The 17,343-nt window shown below is 33.1% G+C and overlaps 1 protein-coding gene across 2 annotated transcripts; it reads right to left on the bottom strand.

The window, feature by feature from the left end:
• Positions 1–279: 279 nt before the first annotated feature.
• LOC108218673 (peroxisomal ATPase PEX1) lies at positions 280–15,378 on the bottom strand. 2 transcript variants are annotated; one of them, XM_017391721.2, is made up of 17 exons: positions 15,025–15,378; positions 14,148–14,321; positions 13,918–14,017; positions 11,609–12,082; positions 10,250–10,996; positions 9,319–9,410; positions 8,095–8,168; positions 7,673–7,895; positions 6,404–6,497; positions 6,126–6,280; positions 5,266–5,496; positions 4,246–4,446; positions 3,424–3,549; positions 3,273–3,334; positions 1,838–1,955; positions 694–978; positions 280–606 (listed from the first exon to the last, which is right to left on the bottom strand). In XM_017391721.2, exons 1-17 carry the CDS (start codon positions 15,220–15,222, stop codon positions 568–570), a joined length of 3,393 nt encoding a protein of 1,130 aa, XP_017247210.1. In that variant the 5' UTR covers positions 15,223–15,378; the 3' UTR covers positions 280–567. The 2 variants fall into 2 exon arrangements, with proteins under 2 accessions (XP_017247210.1, XP_063947322.1); XM_064091252.1 differs by lacking the exons at positions 280–606; positions 694–978 and adding an exon at positions 2,049–2,112 and having other exon boundaries at positions 15,025–15,362.
• Between the last annotated feature and the right edge of the window lie 1,965 nt (positions 15,379–17,343).

Below are 17,343 nucleotides of genomic sequence, written 5' to 3'. Positions count from 1 at the left end.
AACTTTAATAATTTTATTTCCATCTTTTATTTATTATATTGATAAAATATGCAGTGGGTAAGAAAGCTTTTCTAACTTTGGCATGACGCCTTGGGGCATGCTTCGTTATGTCTGCTGTTTAAGTAGCTAGGCTTTATTGTTGGTTTATCCATCTTCTACATAGAATCTTCTGCCTGTTAGCAGGTATTTTTTTAATGCCAAAAAACTTGGAAAAAATTAGGATCGTCCCTGTTTGAATTGAAAGCATGGCTGCTAAAAAAGATACTACTAAGAAGTTACTGAAGAAACAAAGAGCAAAGCACTTATTCACTTGTAGCTTGTGAATTACAAGACTTCCAGAAATTATTATATGAGATGATCTAACCACTACTTTGATGTACAAGTACAACCCTTTCCATTTCATGCAGAACCGACCAATAATAAAATGTGCACAAAACTATATAGTACACATTAATACAGAACATCAATATACAATCCTTTGAATGGACATGCAATGACAGCTCTTGACATTCGCACACCATTTTCCGTTCGCCTATTCTAATCTTTGTACTGGGTGCTTCTTGTTCCTCATGCCAGAGTTGCCCTTTTGCCCTTCACATCTTTGGACTGCAAACAAGCATTCTAACTTTAACAATGCCAATATTTTAAACTAATATATTAATTGAACAAAGATGCATAGATAGCGTGAGAGACCTGTGCAGCAGCAGATCTTTTTGAATCCATAAACTGGCTATATATAGAGTACAATCGTCTCTTCTCGGCTTCTGAAACCGAGGGTCTTGCTTTAGAAGCGACAGATTTTAAAAGAGCATCAGTAATGACTGGAACTTTTGCAGGTTTGCTGTTGTCTTCACAATTTAGAACTTCATGGACTGCTGCAAGTTGCGCATCTGAGAGTAGAGCTTGGAGATCGGCTCCACTGAATCCTTCAGTCATACGTGCAAGGGCATCAAAGTCAACATCTGCTGTCATTGGTAACTGCACAAAAGTTCAAGAAGCTAAGTAGGTCAAAAATTTTGAAGACTTCAACCATAGCAAGGATGAAGCAATAAATTATTTTGAGTTTTTTTTTTTTCCAGTCGCATGCTAGAAACAGAAACTATTCAGAATAAATAAATAACAAAAAAAAGGTAGCAATACTATTGAACACAGAATAACTAAAATGATGAACAGCAAGTCATATAACTGTGTAGCTACAGATAACTCATTATTATAAGCATTACTGCAGTAGCAATGTATATTCTTGAGAGAAAGTATTTATTTTAATTCTTGTCAGCTATTAAGATTAGGACTGGTTTCAGGTTTCTACAGATAATTGGATATCAACCCCACAGACTACAAGTCCCATTGATTATATAAGCTTATTAATTTCTCTACCATATTTGTGGTGAGAAAATGAGAAAAATCTCTTCCCAGAATTTGGCGCAATCTGAGATCTTAACCTATAAAAGCAATCTCCAATCCTATTTTTAACCTTGTCCGATCTTCAATCCTATCCCCAAACTGCAACACGTAATACTACAAGTCGATCATGTTTACTCAACCAATTTGTTTCAAGTTAGTTTACAAATTGATGATCCAGCTCAGAAAAAAGTGTGATCCGCAGAAGGGTTGCCAATTTATTATATTTTTTAGACAAAAAAGCTGGAGTAGCGTTACCATTTAACTTCCCACTGTTACTATGGACACGTGATCATTATTATTCCATAATGTACATCACAGCAAATTTAAAAATCTAAAATACCAAATCATCACTTAAGAATATACTATCCAAGACCCACAAAAAATAAAACAGTCAATATTTAAAATTCTATAACAATAAAAAAAATTATCTAACCTGTTTAGAAAGTACTGTGAGGATGTCCAACCTCTCATGTTGCGAAGGGAAGTCACAAAACAGAAGCCGGTCTAGCCTACCAGGTCGTAACAATGCTGCATCCAGTAAATCTGGTCTACTGCTTCAGCAAATTTTGCATGGTCATATTTCTCTCAACAAGAAACTAGATGCATGACCAGCCAAAAAGAAAGAAGCTAGATAATATACTAACACTGAAAGGAAAGTCTTTCAAATTGATGCGACATATGACAAACTGACTCTAGAATTCTCTACATCTTGCTCAACATAAAAAGTGAAAACATGTTTGTTAATTACAGATCAAACATTGTTGATAGATAACATGAAGTTCTAGCAATAGAACCACGCATGAGGGAAAAGGGATAGAAAGTACAAGTGCATTGATCAAACAACTATACTTATACCAAGTAAAACTGTATTGCTAGAGGAACTAACAAATTGTAACAACTGGTATTTTTAATTGGATACTCCATAATACAAATGCACACACACACACAGACGCATATATCTATATAAAATTATAAATATTAGTCCTGGCTCATTAAAATCAGCTGGTCCATAGTACAGCAACCTCAACTTCTACTGAGCTCGATACAAGTAATAATGATATTTGTATTGCTCTTGTAAAGGTTATAACTTTCCTACCAATTAGCTCAATTCTATTGTTCACAAAGATAGTTCCATGGTTCCATTGTGTTCTAAATATCATTGCAACTTTATCTGGTTACTTACTATAAGTCATATCAATATTTGGTTTCTTTCACCATCAATTTTTATTTATCAAGGGATAGCAAGAAGATACAATGATGGATAATTGACAAACGCAAAGGAAGAAGAAATAAATGCATCATAAAAGAACTAACACATTGGAGTGAGTTCCTAATATAATTTCCTAGAACAGCTACATTCTTTTATCAGATAAATGTTCCCCAACAAAAAACTTCTTACAGCAATTTTAATCAGATTTAGCTTTATGGCATGTTATATAGTCCACCACCACAGATTGTGGACTATTGCTCACCCTCTAAAGCTACAACCAGATACTTGACATGCATGCAGCATACTATGTTACCCTTGACTTGACCAATATGTGCAATGATCCACTTTCGAAGCAACACTGATTTCTACAGTCTAATGTAATTTATCTAATTTGATGTAGAAAGAATTCCCAGTGGAACCCGCCCCAAATGAGGATGGGGATCTAATTAGACGTTGATGGGGAATGCCTAGTTCTAATCATACAGATTTCATACATGTCTCTTTATAGTGAGGGTAAAGCCATGAAAAGTGACAAGTCTCATTAAAAATTTTCCCAGAATTATTGAAGGGTGTAAACACATCAGAAATAATATATTTTCAATATCCGAGTGCAAAAAGAATATGCTGATAAAAGAGTCAAGTACAGAGAACAAATCACCTGGTGGCAGCAAAAACAAACACTCCTGTCAAGACTTCAACACCATCCAACTCGGTTAAAAACTACAAACGAAAGGAAAACATATTATCTCCAAAGAACCTGCTGCTGAAGGAGATACAACATAAGAGAGGACACAAAATTTTCAACTAACTTGATTAACAACTCTATCAGTAACTCCAGTATTATCATGCCCTCTCTTCGGCGCAATGGAATCAAATTCATCGAAAAAGAGCAGGCATGGAGCAGCAGCAGAAGCTTTTGTGAATATATCGCGAACCTAATATCAAGACCATTCTTCAGCACTATGCATTAAGCAGAACTCAGAAAGTTCAAAATAATTCAACCATTACACCCTTACATGTATCTTATATGTGCTTGGTGCACATAGAAACTGCTTTTTCAAATTGTATATGGAAGATATGTAATATGTTTTAGTTGAGAGTAAAAAAACAGTCACACAATTTGAACTGCATATAAAAGTGATGCTTAAATTTTTAAATTGATTAATAGTAATGAGCTTTAATGCCTAACAAGAAGCATTTTTCTGTATTAGAAATTCTACTACAACTTTCTAGAAGAGATCTTGTAATCAATAGTATAACACATAGTTTATTTAAGGTAATAGATGAATCCTCTATATCCAAGACAATCAGTACAAAAGAATATATGAGAAAGACCTCCGTGCTATACAATGATTTAGCAAGTATTCATGTTTCATGATCTATGCTTCCTCAAATATAGATTGATTATGGTCCAGGTACTAACTATATCAAGAGAAACCAGATGAGGGTGAAAAACTTGATCTAAGAGAAAACTATATCAAGATTCATCAATTAGCCACTTCCTGCTCTCAGATTCTAATAGTTGATATATGGTAATTTATTTACTTTGCTTCCTGGTAACTTTTATGATCATTTTCCAAAACATTCAAATAATATATTAAATTCATACTAAGGCTACATTTCTTTCTTACAGCTTGCTCGGATGCGCCTATGTATTTATTCAGAAGCTCAGGACCTTTAACAGAGATAAATCGAAGTGAGCATGCAGCAGCAGCAGCACCGACAATATGTGTTTTGCCACAACCCGGAGGGCCATATAATAGTAGATTTGACCGCATTCTCAAAGGGGCATGTGAAAACACATTTGGAAATCTTGATGGCATCTCAATCATCTGTTACAAAAAAAAAAAAAAAAAAAAAAAAATATCCCACACTGCTTATTGGAAGCAAGTACCTTTACAGTATAGAAAACATATCCAGAGCACATGTATTCATTTTAGACATGAAATTTCATATAAACAACTCCAGAAAATTCAAGACCTCCTCCAGACCTTTAAATATCTCCCAAAGCCTCATATATATTTATAACTCATGTCACTCTACAGGTATAAAATAACATAGCTCATAGATGAATTCTGTATATGTTTTAGAGCAGCTGAAAACCATAATTGTTTAACAGATAGCAGGGAGACATAAATTCTGCTGTTTCCCCAAATTGTCATTTCAAGGTTTACATAATTCTTTTACATAAGCAAAATAAACCGAGCTGATCCATAATAATGTAATAGGAAAGAGAAACTTGTCTAATTATGATGCTTAAAATATTAGGACAACCAAATCCCTAAAACAGTCCAACATTACAGTTAGGATTTCATTCATTTAAGTAATGGCTGATAAAAAAATTTTGCCGATGTTGATGATAATTATTTTTTGCCAACTAATAAAAATTTATATTACTGATACCAATGCTTTTAAAAGGTAGCCGGTGTCCTCTTTTGCTTGTCATATTCTATATTCATTTAAAAAAGACCAATTACATCTAGTACTTTAGGTAGTGAGCAAGGCTGAATAAAAGGTTCGACTTCATTAGTACAACTAAGTTATTTGTTTTCCCCCCTGGATAGCAGGGTGACATAAACATCAAACTATTGTTCAGCCAAATAAATTTGTATAAAGAAATAGTAACAATGTTGTAAGGAGAAATAATATACTTCTTTGATAGCATTTCGGATTTCAATAAGGCCGCCAACATCCTCCCAACCACGGTGACTTCCTTCTGAAGCAATCTTTGTAACATCACGCATGGCTACAGGAAGAAACTCGTGCATTGCTTGCAAAAAGTCATCTTTAGCTAAAGTAGGTCTTTTTTGTTCCCCACAATCCAAATCCCACGACACAAATCGGCAAATGGCAGCATGAACAGCCCTATCAACCAAAATTTCCTGTAAATTTTGAAATTTTAAGTTTCTAAACACAACTGGTCACGATCCCTGACCACACTATTTTAAAAAAAAATATAAGTAAAAATTGATGACACGTACTAATATTTTAATATAAAAAAGGCAAAATAATGTAATTAACTTGAAATAACATCCATCCATCACACAGAAACAAGATGTTTAACTTCTAATTCTATTATTATTCGCTGAAGATTTGTTGAGTAAATGAGATATCACATTAGATCAAACAATTATTGCAAAAAGAAAAGTGTCTCCCCAATATGTAAGCAGTTGCTACATGTGACCCACAATCTTACAAGGAGCCCCACTTCTCAAGTCCCCAGACCACCAATAACTCTGTTTCATATAGATATCTACCTAATAATATTTAACCACGGGGAATGCTTTTTCTATTCAACACAGATGGAAATATATACGTTTTTACATGGCTACCTCACACCCTTGTACACGGAAAGAAGAATCTAAACTGAAAGACAGTATCTGACTTGTAACTATGAAATAACTAACTAACTTTACAGTTTGCATCAACTCCTTTTTCAGTAGTATTAAAGAAATTCCATATAATAGACAAGGTAAAACTGACTTGCTTCAAAGTTTAGTAGATTAATTACCAAATCATACGCATCGTAACCATCACATTTTGAAGCTATATCTATCAGGATGTCATCAGAACATTGCAATGAACGCTTTTGAATTTCATGTTTTAATAAAGCACCACGTTCTACAGCCCCGGGAGCAGGTAGTTGTACATGAAAATCAAACCTTCCTGTACCAAATTAAAAACTATCACAAGGTCAAAATATATATCTGCTACAAACTATATTAAAAATAAAAAGAACTTGTACACCCATTTCTTATTAGCTGACCATTTGATTCAATAGAAACTAACCAGAAGAGCTCAAAGCTTGTGGTATATTATTAAGGGACTGTGCAGAAGCTATAAATGCAACAGGTCCGACTCCACAGGAGCTCCTTCGCTTTTCCTGTCAAGTGTACAAACATTTAGTGAGAAACAGAGCACATGAACATGGCTAGCCTTAAGTAAAAAATTACTTATTCAAAGAATAACATTTTAATTAAATAAGCAAACGTTATTATATGAGTCAATATTCAACAGTCATATAATATGATTCAACACTCAACAGTCATATGATATGACTGTCAAGATTTTCATACCATAAATCACCAGATGCAAACATGTTACTAAAATAGATAATAATAATGCACATAATTCTGAATGCCACTAGCTACCGATGATAGAGGAAAACGGACCATGCAAGAAACAAAAAACAAGAAAAATAAAAGTAATAATAATATAAGTTATAACCTTGTAGTTCTTTAAACTATTTAAAAAGACTTTAAGCAATTATCTATATATAGACATATTCAGAAACAATCACATCAATGCATTGTAACATCCCACATAGTTTAGATATGTGAACTAATGTATACCAAAAGTTGCAAGCTCTTTTCGATTGACCTGTTGTTTGTAATGGGTTTTTGGGTCCAGTATTGCATTGTGTTATGGGCTTGGATTGTTATAAATGGTGTAAGGGCTGGCTGGAAGTGCATTGGCAAGCACTGCTCGGGGTCAGTGAGTTTGTTCTTGGTTTCGACAAGGCCGTCGACCCAATAAGGTGGGACAAATGTGATATCCCATATCATTTTGATAAGTATGATTGAGTGCAGATAAGTGAGTTTCAATGCTTTTATAAGTACACATCAAAGACTAATGTGTGCCAAAAGTTGCTACCTCTTTTGGACTGACATGGGTAGGTTGAAGGGTCTGCTATGCATTGTATTGTGGGATTGGCTTGTAATGCACAAGTACAACCCATATTAAAGGAACATTCCCAATTTCAAAGATCAAACAAAGTCTTCAAATAATTAAGGATCAAGTCACCTTAAAAAGGAGAACCCTAATCCTACACTTAGCCAACACGTAAAAGCTTCACATTTAAGCTATCATATAGTATATAATGCTTTAATAAGTGTCATGGCTATTCATCATGAAGAAAATTAACACCACACAAAGAAAACATTTAAAGTCTAACCACTAAACCAAAAGTCCATAACATCCCTAATATAATCTAATTTTAACTAATAATAAGAAATCAAATAACTTGCAAGCATTAGCATTTAGCAGCACAACTATTACCTCATATTCATCCATAATATCTGTGAGAAATTCAGTAAGAGCCATAAGAGACAATGAAGGTTGGGATCCTTCCGAATCTGAAGAAGTTGCTAAAATACTATCTAAATCATCAAAAATGATAACCGATGGTGCATGATCTAGTGCTTCAGTTATGTAGCCAGAAATTGCTTGATGGATAGTTGGAGACTTTTCTGAGGCAAGACCAGAACAACTTACGAACACGCTGCAATAGCAACACCCATTAGTAAATTAAATAAAGATATCACCATCAAAATTAATGACATTCTGTGATAATGAAAAATTATGGACTGGATGCAAACAGGAAACTGTAATTTAGCTGCGAACCAAGTATAATAATCAATCGTCCCTCCAATAAGGTTGAAGAATATAGGGAAAGTATACGACATCAAAGGAATACTTACATGTGTGCGAAGATGTCATCATGTTCTGCTACGGATTTTGAAACGGCTGAGGCTAATAAAGTTTTCCCCGAACCCTACCAAAACATATGCGCCAAAAGTGACTTATTTATCCTTATTACTTAAGTTGGAAGAAAAAGATGCTGCTCGGTAAACATAAATGGAAAAAAACACATAATAATTAGAGAAGCAATATTTCAGCAAGAAAAGTTTGTCTTTAAAGGACAGTAAGTATCAATTAATGTTCAAGATTATCAATCCTTTTTTAAGCGAATAAATAAAGCAACTGCAGAGAAGCAATTTATAGATCACTAGAAAGTTCACACTGTTCTCTTTTATCCTTAAGATCCATGGTTAAATCAAGTCTGCAAAACCCAACTGTCCGCTGTGCTTTTTATATGCAGGTTGAGTCTGAAATATCAGAAACTATAACACTGATCTGCCAAACCAGCTTGTATCGAACAGCTAATACTGATTAATCACTGAGCCAACCGTTTGAATTGGCAAACCCATAAAGTATATAAAGAAGTTGATTAGTTGACACTTGACAAATTACTCAAGTGCATGTTGACTTATACTATAGTCACTTAAATTCTGTAAAATTAACAACACTTTATGATACACCTAATCATCTCTAACCATGACAGCTCCTCAATGAAGGCTAAACCAGATGCATTCAACTTAAACAATTTTCCACATATATTTTTAGTGATTGCATGCTAGATTCCTAAATGGAAGAATATATATCCATCTAAATGCATCGTGATGATTCATGAAACAACAAAATCAAAACTTGATTTAACAAAAGTTACTACATAATGCAGGAAGTAAACATAATCCTATCAACTTGGCAAGTATACAGCAAGTGGATAAAAAAATACACAATAATAGAGGCCACTAGTATCTCCACAATCTTTAAATTTGTAAAAATAATTTTGCACCCACAATCCTTGCCAATATATGTAAATCATCTATGTTTTGTATATGAATTTTTATAGAATGGGAATGGGAAAGAGGGTAGATTGGAAAGTTCCAAACTGATCATTGAAAAATAAACATGGGTTTTAAACAAAGAGAGAGATTATATATTGCAAAACATAAACAGGATGTACACACAAGGGGGTTCTCCTGTTCATAATAATGCAACATTGCAATGTCAATTAGGTACGCCTTTATTAAATAGATCATGCTACTGATAAAAAAATAAAGACCTTTAAAGAAACTCACCGGGGGACCATATATTAAAACATGTCCAGGAAAAGGAAGACTATAAGAACTGAACAACTTTGCAGAAACAGGAGATAACAATGCTGTCAACCCTGCAGGTGAAAAGAACACAATAAAGTTTTCACAGGAGCCAGCAATATATGATGATACAGTAATCCATATAAAAATCAAAACAGTAAGAAAGAAAATAGCTCCGCATATATGTAAACTACTTTGCTTTTTGTATGCAAAAGATGGGCTTTAAATAATTTATAACCAAATACATTCACGCTACGTATAAATTATAATGAAAACAAAATATGTAAGCTAAACATATTGGCATGCATAAATTGACCTCTTATTATCAATTGCAAATAATGCAAATGACAGAAGTACTTGAAGTTACACTTTAAATTTATTATGGTTTATCATTGACGTAGAACAATGTTTATCATTACTTACATTTCCCACCTTTTCCAATGTTTATGGAACTTGATTATACTACTTCATCCCATTTTAGTTTTCCACTTTTGACTTTTAATGGTAAAATTGACCATTTTTTACCAAAGGGGCAAAGATTAAGACAATTCTTTTATTATTTAAAAACTGAAAATTGCATTTTATTTTTTAATATTTTTTCAATTATATAATATATATGAAGTTCAGTCAAACTTTGGTCAATTTGAACATTGAAAGTCAAAGCTGGACAACTAAAAAGGGACGGAGGGAGTATGACAGAAGAAGCATAATCACCATTGAAATGGATGAGGGGAAAATAAGATATCAGACTGTAAGGTAAGAATAAGAAGACGAGTTTTTGATAAATTGAATTGCCTTCCAATTATACGAGTTAGATCAGATGATATTGTTTAAAAACAAGAATAATTGCCTACAAAGTCAAAGGCAGGCAAGGTCATAACAAGTCATGGTAGATGTGAAGAGAAATACCTACTATTGGTTATATCAGAAGCAGCAGTGCCCATCCAGCCCAAGGAAGAAACCGTTGAGTGCAGGTATTTATCATAGTTCCGTTCCTTGACAGAATCAAAATAGACACCTTTGTCCAACTGCACTTCATCTACAGGCAGTTTAAAGCTTCTTTGGTTGTTTTGCTCACCATTAGTCTTGGTAAGTGAAAGCTTATAAGTTGCAATGTTTTCTCCACTATTAGTTTCCTTGGAAATAGATAGAATATACAAAATGTCAACAGACAACTCCCCAGTTCTGTTTCTGCTTCCCAAAGAACCATTGGATGATTTTTCCAGCCTTCCAATCTTTTCATACTGATGATCCTCCAGTTTAAAGTGAAGCAGTGTTTTATGTCCAAAGATCAGCGAGTCAACATCCACTTCCACTCCACTACTGGAAAGAACAGCTTGAAGCTGCGCAGAACACCAAGAACGCAAAAGGCTTGACAGCCCTTTGCTAGTTTTGGGTCCTGTAACATCATCATCATCATCAAGGGATTCATTAAATATAGCTGGGAGAACTTTCTCATGCACAGACCAATTAATTACACCCATTTCTGTATCAGAGTAGATCCTGTCAGCTTTCACTTGGCGATTCTTTTGGGTACCTAGAACTTCTGAACTATTATTGCTAAATACATCCTTTTTCGAAGTCTTGAATTGACAAGGTGAAAGAGAAAGTGAAGGAATTTCTTTGCTAGGACTAACATCGTGTTGCTTTATATAAATCCCTGCAAGCAGAAGTAGATTCATTTCAGATGAAATCCAGTAAATAATCACAGAACAACAAATAGATGTTCAACACAAATTAAATACACAATCATAAACTTGCAATACAAGTGGCTTACACACTGAAACGAGGGATGAGAGAAAATGTCTGTATAAGTTCTCAAAATGAGTGATATCCTTGTTTGGTGATGGTTTTTCGGGATAACGGTTCTTTTGCGAAAAAATAGCTTATTAACGAATCTTCCACTTATTTGATGGAAGTTGCCAATACCAAGTTTATATAAATTCATTGGTAATTCAGAAATAACACTTGGAGGCAAACCACAACAGCATATCGCTTGTATTAAGCATCTACACAAGTGAATCGCAAAATAAGGTTTCAAAATAATTTCTCTAGTTGTAATTTGCATTCAAAGCAGTAACAACCACGTTGTGTTAACCTAATGTGCATGAAATAACTGTATAGCTGAGAAAGGGTCCAAAATTAACACTAGCATTTACTAGAAGACGTGTACATATTTTTTCAAAAGAGGAAGATAACTGAAGATCTAGCTCAAACATGTCTGATAGGAAGCAGAAATACGTATATCTATTTCTAGCAAGTGTCAACTTACACGAGCGTCGACTTGCTCTTAAATATAGACAAAGCGACTGAGAAAGCATTATATGCCCTTTAGCTACCGACTCGGAAAATAAAAGGCGAACAAGAGCCTGGCGATGGTCCAGCTTATCAAGTAGAATTCCATCATTAATTTCCTTTGTCGTTGAGCTCCTTGTTTTTTGTTTCTCTGTTTGATGATTTGCTTTGCTGTCCTTTGGGGCCAATCTAGGCTCAATAACCATGTATTGAAGCATATTAAATCCAAAATGTTTAGCTGTTTCTGGATGAATAAAGACAGCAGATGTGATCACAACACCCATTTTAACACCATTGGCCTCAAGGTTGCAAGTAAATCTACTATCTGGATCTTGGATGCGCAGAAGTGCCTTTGGGACAGAAGACGAAATAAACGAACTTTCAGAAGAATCAACATTAGTTTTCCTTCTCTTTGGAGCAACTGCAACTTCACTTCCCGGCTTTAGTTGCACTGAAAAAATTCAAATGTTAAAACAATGTCTAACAACTAATTCAAGTTCCTAAGTGCTCTTAGGCAACCAGGTGCCATAGATCTCGCATGATTGACAAACGGGGAGAAAAAAAATATTCCCAAGTACTGGTCTTTGTTACATGCAAATGGAAGGACTAAATTCTTTACACCTAAACTCTATAACATACAAGAACTTTAAATCAGACACAAATTAGTCATATAAACTTCCCTGGAAGCTCCAGACTCTTAAGACTTATACTGCACCAAATATATAACTTGAGAAACACCTATTTTGTAGGCACAATGGGCTAAGAAACTGCAAGGACCTTTTCTGTCAAGATCAGAATAATGCATGGAGAGAAGGGACATTATGCTTGCAAAAGCAAAACTTAAGCTAGAAATGATAAGAAGACATCTTAGTAATGGGAGACACTATAGCCATTTAGCCAAAGGGGTGGCAATTTCGGGTAACAGGTCGTGTTCATGTCAACAATCGGGTCGATTTCGGGTCAAGCTAAAATCACTCAAAATTGAATAAAACTGAAAATTGAAATTATTAGAAATGAAATTCTAATTTCGGGTCATTTTGAGTCCATTTCGGGTGATTTTCGGGTCACTTTCGGGTTTCTGTCTCAGTAAATCGGGTTTCGGGTTGGGTCGGGTTCGTGTCGGGTTTCGGGTCGTGTCTGATATTGCCACCCCTAAGCCAAACAACAAAAAACATTAATAGATTAGACCTATATATAGGCTAGCTCAATATCGTAGCATTTTAACCATTCAAAAGTTTCCAAAATATCTTAAGAAGCAACCAACCTCAAATGTTTATTTAAAGCATGATTCCAACTACAATACGTATCCATAAATCTCTAACCATGCATTGAGGCTTTTCAAAATCATAATAGCAGTTTAGCATGTACATTTAATTTTCCAAACACTAGACACGTATAAAAAATATAAAGAACTTACAATCTTTTAATCTGATTATTATTCAAATCCTAACAAGGAATCAACTAAACACACAGTTGAAATCCAAAAAGTTCAATTTAAAAGTGTAAATAATTTACTTGGACGTTGGTTGTACTGGTGTGGCAGTTAATTTTTCGCTGTAGAAAATACCTACCATATTTAGGGTTTAATTACGTATTATATACATATATGATATATGATTCGATCAGGTAGAATATTTGAAATGGATGATTTAGCAGATCGAAAATTCGTTCAACAATGTAAACAATTAGCCCAAAAAAGCTGAATGAAAGGAATAAGTTAGATAGACACTGTTCAGATGTATTAAGAAGCAAACAAATGGGCCCAATTTTAATTTATCAAAATTAATAAAAATGAGGTAAACCTTCGAATTCCAACATCTCAGAAGTCCGCCAACCTACAGATATCACTCTCTGCTTATATAATTTGATTATGACCAGTTAATCATAAGCAGTACGTTTGCACCCGGCAACCTGGGCTCATGCACTAGCAGGCTCTCGGGAAGGTCATGACGTACCCAGCCTTACCTATTTTTTCATAAAGAGGCTGTTTCCAAGGTCATGATGTGCAGCTAAGGCTCCCTCTAGAATAATTTACTGTTAGAAGTACTTTTGTGTCATCAAGTTGTGGAAGCTGACCATATTTCATACCTATAACATATATTAATATTTGGAAGTATCATGTTAATCAGAAAATTATATTTCACATACCATGTCAACCAATAGACTAACAGGGCAAAGATTACATGGGTGGTTGTAAATAAACAACGTACTATTAACAAAAAATAGACCAAAAAGACTCGAAGAAAAAGAAACAGTAGTTTGTATGATTATTATCAATACTGGTACCTATATGATTCTTGGGAAAGGTTGAGACAACAAGGAATGTTATAATTGTCCGACCATGCAACCATAGTGGAAATCGCATTCCTTCATGTACAAGTCCAACCTGATTAAGGAGCACCATTTTATTAATATTTGGTTAAATTCTATAACAAACTCACCCCTGTTCCCATCCCCTAATACCTTCAGTTAAATCCCAAAAAAGAAAACAGAATGTGTGTGTGTGAAAATCAAACCTGGCTCAGAATAGATGCCTCTGCAACCTCTGCATTAAGCTCCAAAACTTCCCAATCATCCTCAGTATGAGGCTCAATTGTCACAAGAGTGGCTTTTGGCAGGTTAGGCACAGCTCGTACTTGAACCGTTGTCTGATTTGGCAAGCCAATGCAGTGTGCATATTGTTGAGCAATCTACATGAAGAACAGATAAGCACATAGGTGAGTCATTCCCAAGAAGTTGTACAAGCAACAGAAACCTAAATAAAAGCTACGCACAAACAATCTACTGTGTTTTTTTAGAATGATGAAAAATGCAACATATAGCCAAAAAAGCACATATACATACTCTGCAACCTTAAGCCCTTTACATAATAAACACATCTAGTCTACACATCAATATTAAGTACAGAAAAGGCATAGAAAGAAAGCTGGAATGTAAATCCAAACTACATATGCTAGTTAATTCAAACCAATTTAACTACAATAGCCTCATTCGAGAAACAAGTATAACATAAAAACACAAACCCACATCGAGCCGGTTTTCAAAAATCAATAAAACCGATACTAGAGAAACGCTTAAAAGTGTACATTCAGCGTTAAATCATTCTGCGGAAACATTTACCGAATAAATATATCAACGTAGCTTATTTATACGAAATTCAAACAAAAACCGAACATATATCCATTTTAAAATATATTCTAATAACTCGGAGACCGGACTAACAAACAAATATGAAAATTCAATCCAGCTACCACACATATCTAAACACAGTTTATCGAAAGCAAAAAATCGAAGAAAATTCAATCCAGCTACCACACATATCTAAACACAGTTTATCGAAAGCAAAAAATCGAAGAAAGAAGGGATGAGAGTGATGAATATGTTTATAAGTACCTCAATATCGGAAGAAGCGGAGGCGGAGCCGGACCAGGAGACGTGCCAGAGGCGATCGCCGCCGCGAAGCTCGAGCGCGAGTAGAGGCGGGAGAGGGAGCGAGTCAGAGCGAGTTGACTCAAGGGTTTGGATTAAGAAGAGTGGGAGAGAGACGAAACAGCTCTCGATTCCTGCTACTGCTCTTACTTGAACCTCCATCTCTCAACAATTACACACACATACATACATACACACACTAGATATGCATATAACTATATACGTATATATGTAAAACGGTGACGTTTGGTGGTGGAATCTGAAACTGTGACTGAGCTATGACGGATCCAATTAATAGGTTTATCCTTTGCGACTCCCAATGACTTCTCATCAACTTCCGACTTTTTTTTGATGGAATCTGGATTTTCAAATTTACTTGGTGCAGTTCGGATAAATTACTGTTAAGTCCTTCGTTGATTGTATATGTAGTATTAAATGATGCGTATGTATATTTACATGAGTAGTATATGGATCGTGAGCATTAATTACTCACCTCATTTTGATTTACGTGCATAGACTGTTTTCATGTTGTATTTGAAAAACATTTATTCTCATATACCTGTTATGTGAAAACCCATGTTCTCATGTTTATTTATTTATTTATCGATAAATATGTAAAAAGAAATTAAGTTTCATTCTTTATGTTTGGTTATATGAAATTTAAACTTTTAGTCTGATAAAAATTATATCATTTTAATTACATGTTTATGAATCGTCATTAGCTATATGTTCTTACCAAGAAATAAAAAATAACAAATAAATTATTCTATTTATATAATCAAATACCATAAGTGAAAAAATTCAAAATATTATATCAAATATACAAAGAAAGATGAATATAAATTATATAAATAAATAAAATTAAAGATTCACATTGTCCATTTTATAATATTTAGGTAAATAGCTATAATTTTTTGATTAAAAATTCATTTTTGTATATGTGATAAGTCATTTTTAAAAATTAATATTATATAAAAATGTTGAATATACTTTAATTTCATAATATATAATTTTTATAGTTTTAAATGGAAAGGATTAAAATTATCATTAAAATAATTAATTTACAAGATATTATAATAAATTCCAAGTTCAGTTTCTTAAAAGGTAATATGTCTTATGAAATTTGTACATTAAGGATTGTGCGGAGAACAAAAAAAATGGCCCCAAATCTCAAATATTATTGAACCGATTCTCAAAATAACAGAATCGGAAAAAATGTCCACAAATATTTAGAATTTAAAGCCATTTTTCGAACCATATAATTTATTCAAAATTGCTTAATGCAGTTCGCCTAAATTACTATTTAGTCCTTGTTATGGTTATCTCTCAGATGACATGAATATGACTTGTAATGAGTAAGCATTAATTTTTTTTTTCCGGATGCGTAAGCATTAATTCATCCTGTTTTCATTTTTTATTTTGAATCATATGTTCTCGTTGTGCTAGTATAAACCTGTATCGATTATTTAAAAAAAAAAAAAAACAACCTGCTGTATTGAAAAAATATTCACACGATGTGTATTTAACTTTTATTTATTCACTTTTATTTTTATGATAATTTTTAAAAATAAATAAAGTTTCATTCTTTACTTTTGGTTATATGAAGTTTTAATTTTTAGTCTAATAATAAAGGCATTATTCTAATTATGTTTTTATGAATCATCAATAGTTATATATATTTATCAAGAAATATATATTTTTATTTATATGATCAGATCTCATAAATGAAAAAATTAAAAATATTATATAAAATATATAGAGTATGAAATATGAATATAAAATATATAAATAAATAAACTTAAAGAGTTACATTATCTATTTTTATAATATTTAAGTGAATAATTTAAAATATCTATAATTTTCAATTAATGATGTATTTTTAAATATAATTTCATTTCATTATAATATATTTTATTTTTATAATTTTATATGAAGAAGATTAAAATTATGGTTCGAATAAATTATATGGTTCGAAAAATGGCTTTAAATTCTAAATATTTGTGGACATTTTTTCCGATTCTGTTATTTTGAGAATCGGTTCAATAATATTTGAGATTTGGGGCCATTTTTTTTGTTCTCCGCACAATCCTTAATGTACAAATTTCATAAGACATATTACCTTTTAAGAAACTGAACTTGGAATTTATTATAATATCTTGTAAATTAATTATTTTAATGATAATTTTAATCCTTTCCATTTAAAACTATAAAAATTATATATTATGAAATTAAAGTATATTCAACATTTTTATATAATATTAATTTTTAAAAATGACTTATCAC

The sequence above is a fragment of the Daucus carota genome, chromosome 4 (genome assembly GCF_001625215.2).
Source record: "Daucus carota subsp. sativus chromosome 4, DH1 v3.0, whole genome shotgun sequence".
Taxonomy (NCBI): domain Eukaryota; kingdom Viridiplantae; phylum Streptophyta; class Magnoliopsida; order Apiales; family Apiaceae; genus Daucus; species Daucus carota.
The sequence above is the reverse complement of the archived record's forward strand: the minus strand, read 5'-3'. Positions and strand labels throughout refer to the sequence as shown.

Bases quoted from the DNA above. Each gene is read 5' to 3' on its own strand.
- LOC108218673 (XM_017391721.2), bottom strand. From the start codon at position 15,222: ATGGAGGTTCAAGTAAGAGCAGTAGCAGGAATCGAGAGCTGTTTCGTC. The intron at 4,447-5,265 runs GTATATTATTTC...TTTTTGTAACAG, and splicing joins TCCGAAATGCTATCAAAGAA to ATGATTGAGATGCCATCAAG. The intron at 3,550-4,245 runs GTAAGAAAGAAA...TCTTGATATTAG, and splicing joins TAGGCGCATCCGAGCAAGCT to GTTCGCGATATATTCACAAA.